This window comes from Bos taurus, unplaced genomic scaffold (assembly GCF_002263795.3).
Source record: "Bos taurus isolate L1 Dominette 01449 registration number 42190680 breed Hereford unplaced genomic scaffold, ARS-UCD2.0 Super-Scaffold_1723_ScbfJmS_2085, whole genome shotgun sequence".
Taxonomy (NCBI): Eukaryota; Metazoa; Chordata; class Mammalia; order Artiodactyla; family Bovidae; genus Bos; species Bos taurus.
The window spans coordinates 5268391-5280779 of NW_020192292.1; the positions used below are offsets into that span (position 1 = coordinate 5268391).

The 12389-nt window shown below is 38.3% G+C and overlaps 1 protein-coding gene across 1 annotated transcript in view; it reads left to right on the plus strand.

Annotated features, from left to right (window-relative positions):
- Positions 1 to 12389, plus strand: part of LOC112441535 (phospholipid-transporting ATPase IG-like) — a 167529-nt gene that overhangs the window by 84406 nt on the left and 70734 nt on the right. Inside the window, 1 exon segment of the mRNA XM_059884533.1 lies at positions 1684 to 1791. Coding sequence (XP_059740516.1) covers positions 1684 to 1791 — 108 coding nt within the window.

Sequence of the window (12389 nt, forward strand, 5' to 3'; positions counted from 1 at the left end):
TCAAGAGTATAAATACTTTAATTCTGTTGTCTTTCCTGATGCTGCTGAAGAGGTGTTTTGACAAATCCCAATGAAATTGAAAAACGGAAACAGGAAATGTGGTTAAGGAGTAGTTAACAATGTTTTTCCTGTACCAGAAGCTGACAGGTTACAAGGAGACTTTTAGACAGTACTTATCAAAGTCCTTTAGAAAGTGTCCCAAAGAATGTCCAAAATAAAGGTTTGCTTAACAGTATTGAGAACATGGTTCCCTTTCTTCTTGGGGTTATCTGGTCTTCTATCTTGTCTACCCAGAACTGAAAGGATATTGTATCAAGTGTTTGGTTGCTAAATAAAGACTTTGGGGATGTTATTTCCCTGAGGATGTTAAGATTACTTTCTTTAACATCATAGAATTGCTGGTTCTAAGAATAGCCTGTTTGGTTTTCAAAAAGCTCTTACTGATTCATTTTACTCCCAATACTAGTTCATGCTGGGGCCTTTGTTTCCTCACTGACATCACTGAAAGTTCCCATATGAAGTGATAGTCTAAGCATTGCCCTAAAGAAGGACAGGATAGGAATCAATATAGCACCTGAGAGAAAAAGGGGAAGGTGATCAAGAGACTTTTCAAACAGTTATATTTGAAAAGGTACAGACCCTGCTGCTGCTGCTGCTGCTAAGTCGCTTCAGTCGTGTCCGACTCTGTGCGACCCCAGAGATGGCAGCCCACCAGGCTCCCCCGTCCCTGTGATTCTCCAGGCAAGAACACTGGAGTGGGTTGCCATTTCCTTCTCCAGTGCATAAAAGTGAAAAGTGAAAGTGAAGTCGCTGAGTCGTGTCCAACTCCTAGCTAACCCATGGACTGCAGCCTACCAGGCTCCTCCGTCCATGGGATTTTCCAGGCAAGAGTACTGGAGTGGGTTGCCATTGCCTTCTCCACAGACCCTATTAAAGGAAAAAAAAGCAAAATGATGTAAAAAAAGGAGATGGTGCTCAAACAAATGGAGTTCCTCCATTCTTACTTCTTTTGGCTTAAATTACTCTAGACCAAAGAAAGCCCAAAGGAAAATGAACTCATTACTTTTAATTCTAAAAAGTGAACACCAATTTATATTTTCTTTTGTCACCAAGTCAGTGGAGAAATTTAACTGTTGATCTTTAAAACTTATCATAGATACTGTTCCAAAATAATCCTACTTGGTCTTTCTATTCTGTGTCTCTGGGAAGGAATTACATTTCCTCAGAGATGATCACTCCCAACAGTCTAATATGGAAGAATGTGTTTAAGTAATTTGGTCTATAAGAGAATAAAACCTGGAAAAATGTCTCTCAAATTAAAAAGTAGAGAACATTAACATTAACTTGACTAAGAGCAGAATTAGAAAAATAAATCATAGTCTAGAAAAATAAATCATAGTCCTTCACCACTGAAGAATATTAAGTCTCTATTACCTGTATTTTTATTAATACTTATCTCTAGAATGGAGGAACCTTTTAATGCAATAAAGCTTTTTACCTAAGGAATATTTTGAAAGCATATTTTCATTTTTGCTGCAAAAATTTACAGTGTTGTCTCTTTATTCTGCATTGAAAGTAATATTATAAGTATCTGCTGTGACTCAGAGAAGGGGTTGTAGAAATTTATTATCAACTTTACTTCATTATGTGAGTTTGACTATGTCCTTATTTTTATTCTTCTAGGGATATGAGGATTGGCTGAGGCACAGGGCCGACAATGAAGTCAATAAAAGCACTGTTTACATTATTGAAAATGCAAAGCGAGTGAAAAAAGAGAGTGAAAAAATCAAGGTATTAAGTTTTGTAGTACATTCTTTTTTTTTTTTAATTATAGTGAGAACACATCATTTTAAAATGTACACTTCAGTGGCATTTCATACATTCTCAGTGCTGTGCAACCATCACCACTGTCTAGTTCCAGAACATTCTCACTGCCCCAAAAGGTAAACCCCCATAGCCATGAAGTAGTCATCCTCCATTCTTCCCTCACCCAGGCCCTGGCAACCACTCATCTTCTTTCTGTCTCAGTGGGTTTACCTATTGTAAGTATTTCACATAAATGGAATCACATACTATGTGGCCTTTATGTCTGCATTCTCTTGCTTGTTGCTATCTTCTTGAGGTTCATTCATGTTGTGGCATGTATCATTACTTCATTCCTTTTGATTAAATAATACTGCATAATATAGCCACCACATTTTGTTTATCCAATCATCAGTTGATGGACATTTGTTTTCTTTCTACCTTTGAGCTATTAGGGGGCTTCCCAGGTGGCTCAGATGGTAATGTGTCTGCCTGCAATGCAAGAGACCCAGCTTCGATTCCTAGGTAGGGAAGATCCCCTGGAGAAGGAAATGACAACCCACTCCAGGACTCTTGCCTGGAAAATTCCATGAACAGAGGAGCCTGGCGGGCTACAGTCCATGGGATCGCGAAGAATTGGACATGACTGGGCGACTTCGCTTGAGCTATTAGGATTGTTGGTGATATGAATATTCATGTACAAGTTTTTGTTTCAGACACCTCTTTCCCATTCTTTTGGGTACATACCTAGGAGGGGAATTGCTAGGTCATGTGGTGATTCTAGTTTTTATGAATCACCAAACTGTTGGAGAAGGCAGTGGCAACCCACTCCAGTACTCTTACCTGGAAAATCCCATGGACGGAGGAGCCTGGTAGGCTGCAGTCCATGGGGTCGCTAGGAGTCGGACACGACTCAGCAACTTCACTTTCACTTTTCACTTTTATGTACTGGAGAAGGAAATGGCAACCCACTCCAGTGTTCTTGCCTGGAGAATCCCAGGGACGGGGGAGCCTGGTGGGCTGCCATCTCTGGGGTCGCACAGAGTCGGACACGACTGAAGCGACTTAGCAGCAGCAGCAGCAGCAAACTGTTTTCCACAGCAGCCATATGCCATTTTATATTCCACCACCATATATGATAGTTCTAAGGTATTGTTTTTTTTTAATATCTCAAACAGTTTCATTTTTTATTCAAATTAGCTATTGACTGTTACTATACAATAAGATTCCTGTTGATAAAATTTTTGACTTGTCCAAATCATAGTTTTTATACCTAGCAAATTTTATTTTAATTAATGTAAACTTTAGAGCAGCAAAACTGAACAGAAATTATGGAGTTCACATACAGTCCTTTTCCCTACACAGGTACAACCTTCCTCACAATCAGTACCCCCCACCAGAGTGGCATATTTGTTACAATCAGTGAACCTCCAATGACATATCATATCACTATCACAGTGATAGTCCACAGTTTAGGTTAGTTAGTTTTCACTCTTGATCATGTATGTTCAGTGAGTCTGAACAAATGTATAAGGACATGTCTCCACCATTACAGTATTATACAGAATCATTTCACTGCCCTAAATATCCTCTGTGCTTAGCCTGTTCATCCCTCCCTCCAACCCCTGGTCACCACTCTTCCTTTTACTGTCTCCATAGTTTTGCATTTTTCTTAGTGTCATGTGGTTAAAATCATACCGTGTATAGCTTTTTCAAGTTCGCTTTTTCCACTTAGTAACATGCATTTGAGTTTTCTCCATCTTTTCATGGTTTGATAGCTCATTTCTTTTTAGCACTAAATAATATTTCATTGTCTAGATGTACCAGTTTATTTAATAGTCACTCACTCACTGAAGGACATCATGCTTGCTTCCATGTTTTGGCCATTAGAAATAAAACTATTATAAACATCTATATGCAGCTCTATGTGTGAATATAAGATTTCAGTTCATTTTGGTAAAAACCAGAGTGTTATCTGGATCAATGGTAAGAACGTGTTTAGTTTTATAAGAAACTTCCAGACTATCTCCAACATGGCTACCCATTTTGCATTTCCCATAAGCAGTAAATGAGAGTTCTGTTGCTCCATATCCTGGCCAGCATTTGTGTCAGTATTCTAGATTTTGCCCATTCTAAAGACTGTACAGTGATATCTCATTTTGGTCTTAATTTGCAATTCCCTAATGAGCATAATTCCATATGCTTACTTGCATTTGAATATCTTCTTTGGTGGGGTGTCTATTAGGTCTTTTCCCCAGTTTTTTAATCAGATTGCTCATTTTCATATTGTGAAAATTGGTAACAGTCCTTTATCAGATATGTCTTTTACAAATATTGTATCCTAGTCTTAAGGTATTACTTATTTTTACTTTATTGTGATATTGGGATAAAAAATAAGAACACAATTAGAAAAATAAATGATAGTCCTTCACAATTAAAGAATATTAAGGCTCTAATGCCTGTGTTTTTATTAATACTTATCTATGTTGTTGTTCATTCACTAAGTTGTGCCCAACTCTTTGTGACCTCATGAACTGCAGCACACTAGGCTTCCCTGTCTTTCACTGTCTCCTCGAGTTTGCTCAGACTCATGTCCATTGAGTTGGTGATGCCATCCAACCATCTCATCCTCTGTCGTCCCCTTCTCCTCCTGCCCTCAATCTGTCCCAGCATCTGGGTCTTTTCTAGTGAGTCAGCTCTTCACATCAGGTGGCCAAAGTATTGGAACTTCAGCTTTAGCATTAGTCCCTCCAATGAATATTCAGCACTGATTTCCTTTAGGATGGACTGGTTTGATCTTATTGCTGTCCAAGGGACTCTAAACAGTCTTCTCCAGCACCACAGTTTGAAAGCATCAGTTCTTTGGCACTCAGCCTTCTTGATGGTCCTGCTCTCACATCCATACATGACTACTGGAAAAACCTTAGCTTTGACTCTACAGACTTTTGTCAGCAAAGTTACGTCTCTGCTTTTTAATATGCTGTTTAGGTTTGTTATAGCTTTTCTTCCAAGGAGCAAGCATCTTTTAATTTTGTGGCTGCAATCACCGTCCGCAGTGATTTTGGAGCCCAAGAAAATATTTCCATTGTTCCTCTTTTTCCATTGTTTTCCCATCTGTTTGCCATGAAGTGATGGGACTGGATGTCATGATATTCATGTTTTGAATGTTGAGTTTTAGACCAGCTTTTTCACTCTCCTCTTTCACCTTCATCAAGCGGCTCTTCAGTTATCTTCACTTTCTGCCATCAGAGTGGTATCATCTGCATATCTGAGGTTGTTGATATTTCTCCAGGCAGTGTTGATTCCAGCTTGTGCTTCATCCAGCTCAGCATTTCACATGATGTACTCTGCATATAAGTTAACTAAGCAGGGTGACAATATACAGCCTTGATGTACTCCTTTTCCAATTTTGAACCAGTCCATTGTTCCATCATGTCTGGTTCTAACTGTTCCTTCTTGACCTGCATACAGATTTCTCAGGAGACAGGTAAGGTGGTCTGGTATTCCCATCTCTTGAAGAATTTTCCATGGGTTGTTGTGATCCACACAATCAAAGCCTTCAGCATAGTCAATGAAGCAAAAGTAGATACTTTTCTGGAATTCCCTTGCTTTTTCTGTGATCCAACAGATGTTGGCAATGTGATCTCTGGTTCCCCTGCCTTTTCTAAATCTAGCTTGTACGTCTGGAAGTTCTCAGTTCATGTAATATTAAAGCCTAGCATATGAAAGTTTTTGAGCATTACCTTGATAGCATGTGAAATGAGTGCAATCTGCTTATCTATAGAATGGTGGAACTTTAACACTAAATTTACCATCTTAACTATTTTTTAAGTATACAGTTCAGTGGTATTAAGTATTCACATTGTTGTACAACAGATCTCTAGAGCCTTTTCATTTTATAACACTGAAACTCTATATCCACTAAACAATTATTCACCCTGCCTGTAGCCCTTGGTAAACACTTTTGTATTTTCTGTTGCTGTTACTTGGACTACCTTAGAGAGATACTTCCTGTGATAGGAAATGTATAGTATCTGTCCTTTTGTGACTGGCTTATTTCACTTAGTATAATATCTTCACATGACAGGATTTCCCATTTTTTAAAGCTACATAATACTCCATTGTATGTATATACCACACTTGATTAATTCATCAGTTGATGGACGTTTGGCTTGCTTCCACCTTTTGGCTATGTGAATAATGCTGCAGTGAACACAGGTGTACAAATAGCTCAAGTTATTGCTTTGAATTATGTTAGGTATATACCCAGAAGTAGAATTTCTAGATTGTATTGTAATTCTGTTTTTAATTTGTGGAGAAACTTCCATACTGTTTTCCATAATGGATGTACCATTTTACTTTAGTGCCGAATACACAAGGCTTTCAACTTCTCCCGGTCCTCTTGAGGACTTTCTGTTCTTTTGATAGTGGGCATCCTGACTGATACAAAGTGATATCTCATTGTGGTTTGCATTTGCATTTTCCTAATGATTGGTGATGTTGAGCATCATTTCATGTGCCTATTGACTGTTGTGTATTTTCTTTGGAGAAATGTCTGTTCAAGTCCTTGTGTTAAGTGTTAATCGCTCAGTCGTGTCTGACTCTTTGTGTCCCCCTGGACTATAGCCCACCAGACTCCTCTGTCCATGGGATTTTCTAGGCAAGAATACTGGAGTGGTTTGTCATTTGCTTCTCCAGGGAATCTTCCTTACCCAGGGATTGAACCCAGGTCTCCTGCATTGTGGGCAGATCCTTTACCGTCTGAGCCACCAGGGAAGCAAGTCATTGACCCAATTTTTAATTGGGGTATTTGTTATTGAGTCATGATAGTTCCTTATATATTCTGGATATTAACTCCTCATCAGCTATATGATTGGCACATATTTTCTCCTATTCTGTAGGTTGCCTTTTCACTATTGATTATTTTCTGGATATTAACTCCTCGTCAGCTATATGATTGGCAAATATTTTCTCTTATTCTGTAGGTTGCCTTTTCACTATTGATTGTTTTCTTTGATCATGTATTCTCATTTTCTAATTTTGGTTTTTATCCTGTGCTTTTGGTGTCATATCCAAGAAATCATTGCCAAGTCTGATGTCCTGAAGCTTTTTCTCCATGTTCTTCTAGGAGTCTGGTAGGATCAAGTCTGACATTTAGATCTTTCATTCTTTTCTTGTTAATTTTTGTATATGATCTAAGGTGAGAATCCAACTCTTATCAATACTTTTATAAGTAGATGCCCAGTTTTCCCAAAGCTGTTTGTTGAAGAAACTCTCATTCCCTATTGAATAGTCTTGGTACACTTGTAGAAAGTCATTTGACCTTATGTGCAAGAGTTTATTTCTAGCTTTCAATTCATTGTCTTAGGTATCTGCCTTTATGCCAGTCTTAATTACTGTTGCTTTCTAGTGTGTTTGGAGAAATTTGGGAATGCAAGACCTCCAAGTTCGTTTCTCCTTTTCAAGATCATTTTTGGAGATCTTTCCAAGATCTCATGGTCCCTTGAGATTTCATATGAATGTCAGAGTTTGTTTTTTTTTTTTTTTTTCTCCTATTTCTGAAACAAATGCCATTGGTATTTTGATAGGAAGTCCACTGAGTGTGTAGATCACTTTGGATGGTATACACATTTTAACAGTATTAAGTGTTTCAATCTGTGAACTTGAAATATGTTTCCATTTGCTTTGTATTCTTTGATTTCTTTTAGCAGTGCTTTTGTAACTGTCAGTGTACAACTCTTTAACTTCTTTAAGTTTGTTCCTAAGTGTTTTATCATTTTGGATGCTATTGTAAAGGATAGTGTTTTCTTGATTTCCTTTTTGGACTGGTCATTGTTAATGTATAGGCATGCATCTGATTTTTGAGTGTTGATTTTAGTTCCTGCAACTTTGCTGAATTAATTTGTTCTAACATTTTTGGTGGAATTTTTAGAGGCTTTTTTGCGTATAAAATCATGTCATCTGCAAATTAGGATAATGTTACTTCTTTCCCAATTTGTATACCTTTTTTGTTTCTTGTCTAACTGTTCTATCCAGAACTTCTAGTACAATGATTGATAATAGTTCTGGAGTGGACATCCTTGCTTTGTTTCTGATCTTAGAGATAAAGGTTTTAGTCTTTGCCTATTTAGTGTGATAGTAGCTTTAGACTTTCATTAGATTGTGATCATTTACTTCTCTTCCTATTTTATTAAATATTTTTATCATGAAAGAGTGTTGAATTTTGCTAAATGTCTTTTTTGCATTAACTGAGATGATCATGCAACACATTGTTTATATGCTGCATTATATTGATTGATTTTCATATATATTCTTGGATCCCAATAATAAATTTCATTTGGTCATGGAGCATGATCATTTTAATGTTACTGATTTTTAATTTGTTAGTATTTTAATGTATCATTATTTGTTGAGAAAATTGGTACGTCATTTTCTTGCAGTGTCTTTTTCTGGTGATAATATCAGGATAATGCTGGGCTCAGAATAAGTTTGAAGGTGTTCCTACCTCTTTGATTCTTTAGAAGGATTAGGAAGGATTGTTATTTCTTCTTCAAATGCTGGGTAGCATTCTTCAGTGAAGTCATCTAATCCTGGGCTTATCTTTTGGGTGAGATTTTTGATTCCTACTTCAGTCTTCTCACTGGTTTTGGATCTGCTCAGATTTCTTTATTTCTCAGTGATCCAGCTTTGGTAGGTTGTATGTTTCTAGGTACTTATCAATTGGCATGTAGTTGTAGTAGTCTTGTATAATCGTAAAATTTTTATTTCTCTGGCATCAGTTGTGGTTTCCTCTTTTTTCAGATGTTTGAGTCTTTTTTTTTTTGATTGTAGCTAAGGGTTTGTCAATTATGTTAATCTTCCAATTGTGTTAATCTTCCAAAATTGTTTGTCAGTGTTGTGTTATTGTTAAAAGAATGTTTCTATATGAATATGAATTACAATATGAAAGTTAATGGAAATCAAATTCTTCAGAGCAAGGGAAGAAGATGTGTGAAACAGAATTGTTCAGGGCTGTGGTATGAGTTCATACAAAATGATACTGTCCTCTCTATTGTTTTATCAATTATTATCACCGCTGAATTATTTACTTAATACCCAGAATTTCAAGCTTAAGTTCTCCATATCCCCAGCAATAAGTAAACCATCTTACACCTTCTTATAGTAATGATGGGAGGAAGGCCACAGACTGGGAGAGTTACCCAAGTTTGACATAGACTGTATTTCTCCCACTCTTTTTTCTATTTTCCGCATCCCAGAAGGGAGGGCCTTGTGATGAACTGGAGTGGTTAGGATCTGAAGTTTCCAAACCATTAGTAGAAACTCAGCTTTTTGTTCACATAAGAACCAAAGGCAGCATAAATGATTCATATTATTAAATCTGTTGCTTCCAGGTTATGAAATAAAATTGCAAAGTAAATAAAGTCTCCCACTTTTCTCTCCTTTTCTCTCATTTCCTCTTTCTGTTTTTGCTGTCACCCCCACTGCCTTAGAAGGACCCCCATCTTCCACCTTTTCTCACTAGGCTACTTATCTTTGGCTGACCTCAGCCGGGTATAATCTCAGTTACATTAGTTGATGCTGTTGTGTGAAATGCTGCTTGATTGAGCCCTTTCTGGAGTATTTGTGTTATAAAGAGATGCCTATAAACTAAAAGTGTTCGAGTGATTGCTTGGCTGGGGAGTGTGGATACTCATGTTGAACAGGAGAGTGACTTGTTCTGTATCCTCAGTGCACTGGGTATTTTTTAAAGGGTTTCAAAGCTAGAGAGTGACTTGATCTTACTCTTAAAAAAGGCAACTTTGAAGATTAAGAAAAGTAGTTAGTGTGCCCAGTTGCTAAGTCGTGTCCGACTCTTTTGCAACACTAAGGACTGTAGCCATCCATGTTCCTCTATCCACGGAATTCTCCAGGCATGAATACTAGAGTGGGTTGCCATGTCCTCTTCCAGGGGATCTTCCTGACCCAGGGATCAAACCCATGTCTCTTACATTGGTAAGCTGATTCTTTACCATAGTGCCACCTGGAAAGCCCAAGCAAAGTAGAGGCATGAGCAAAAGTAGAATGAGGGAAACCTGTTAGGTGGTTACTGCTGTAGTATAAGCAAAATGTAAGGTTATATAGGGTGATAGTAGAAAAGACAATAACAATAAAAATAGAAATATTTGTTAACATTTGTATGTAACATAAATATGCCAGGCACTCCCTTCTACATTCTGTTAATTCATTAATCCTTACTTTACAACAGTCCTATGAAATAGGTACTTTTGTTATCCCCTCTTTACTGATGATGAAACTGAGGCATAGGGAGGTTAAGAAACTTGTCCATAACTTATAAGTGGGAAAGCTGGGATTTGAATTGAAGGAAGTCTGGATGTGGCGTCCATGCTCATAAGCACAACTTTGTCCCTCCTATTGCGTGATCAAGATAAATGGATCTATTCAGGATATTTATTGTAGATAAAATCTGGACTTACTGATGTATTCCATGGAGAGAGTGAGAAAAAGAGCAAAAAAGAATAAAGATAGCCTCCTTGATTTTGCCCTGAGCAACTACTTGTATTAGGTAGTGCTATTAAACAAAATGCTGGTGCTATTAAATAAGTTGGAAAGGACTGGGAGAAGAATAGGTTTGGGCCATGTTCATTTTGAGATTCTTATTAGATAGCCAGATGGAATTGTCAAGCCTGGAGCTCAGAGGAGATGTTTTAGGTGGAAATAGAAATTTGGGTGGAATCATGTAAAACATGATGAAGCACAAGTTGGAATCAAGATTGCCAGGAGAAATATCAATAACCTCAGATAGGCAGATGGCACCACCCTTACGGCAGAAAGCAAACAAGAACTAAAGAGCCCCTTGATAAAAGAAAGGAGAGTGAGAAAGTTGGCTTAAAACTCAACATTCAGAAAACTAAGATCATGACATCTGGTCCCATCACTTCATGGCAAATAGATGGGGAAACAGTGGAAACAGTGTCAGACTTTATGTTTCTGGGCTCCAAAATCACTGCAGATGGTGACTGCAGCCATGAAATTAAAAGACGCTTGCCCCTTGAAAGGAAAGTTATGACCAACCTAGATAGCATATTAAAAAGCAGAGACATTACTTTGCCAACAAAGGTCCATTTAGTCAAAGCTATGGTTTTTCCAGTAGTCATGTATGGATGTGAGAGTTGGACTATAAAGAAAGCTGAACACCAAAGAATTGATGCTTTTGAACTGTGGTGTTGGAGAAGACTCTTGAGAGTCCCTTGGACTGCAAGGAAATCCAACCAGTCCATCCTAAAGGAAATCAGTCCTGGGTGTTCATTGGAAGGACTGATGTTGAAGCTGAAACTCCAATATTTTGGCCACCTGATGCGAAGAACTGACTCATTTGAAAAGACCCTGATGCTGGGAAAGATTGAAGGCAGGAGGAGAAGGGGACGACAGAGGATGAAATGGTTGAATGGCATCACTGACTCAATGGACATGAGTTTGAGTAAACTCCAGGAGTTGGTGATGGACAAGGAAGCCTGGCATGCTGCAGTCCATGGGGTCACAAAGAGTGAGACACGACTGAGCAACTGAACTGAACTGATGTAAAACATAGAGAAGAGCAGCAGGCCTTGAGGAATTCCAGTGGAAAAGCATAGTCATTTGTAAGGGAAAGGGTATGGGTTTTGGCATTAGAAATATTGGAAGAGTTTCTTCAGTTTTACTGATGATTTCTTTTGTCATATCCAGTCTGCTGATAAGCCCATTGAAGGACATATTTATCTCTCATGCCATGCTTGTCATTTCTCACTTTTCTATTTGCTTTTTTTTTTTTTAAGTTCCCATCTTGCTGGCCCAAATTCTTCATCTGCACATATATGTTATCTGTGTTTTCCAGTAAATACTTACTTTTTTGCTGGGGAGGGGTCAAGGCATGAGGGATCTCAGTACCTCAACCAGTGGTTGAACCCATGCCCCCTTGCACTGGGAATGCAGTCTTAACCACTGGACAACCAGAAACTCCCTCCAATAAATATATCAGTATTTTACTCATAGCTAATTTTCTATCCCTGTTTCTTAATTCTAAAATCTGATGATAGGTCATTTTTCTCTGGGTTTTGTGCATTTCATGTTTTTAATGGACAGTGCATGGAAAAGAATGCTAGAGATCGAGGCAGGTAACCTGTATTTCTGGTCTGCAGTGGTCATACCTCTTCTGTCAGCCAGTCCATCAGTGTTGGGGATTGAGTCAGTCTGGTCAGGAGTTGGCTGGCTTTGGAGTTTGCTGTAGATGTTGATGCTTTCAGTACCTCCGTGGACTCTAAATTCCTGCACGGCTGGGCTGCCACAGGGGTTTTCTCAGTGTTCCTGTTCCACTATCTGCTTTCAGCAGGTCCTGCATTCCTGAGACACAGTGGATGCCTCTCTGTGTGCCCTTTCTCCTCCCCCAATGGTAAATTAATCTATCTTGTTATTCTTTGCAGGGTTCCTGATGGGATCCAAGTGGTTTCTTGATTCTCCTACTCTCTCATTATTAGGCAGCCTTTATGCACCTTTGCCTCAGGGTAGAACTTTCAGCACTCTTTCCTGATCTCCATCCCAATGTCCCTTGG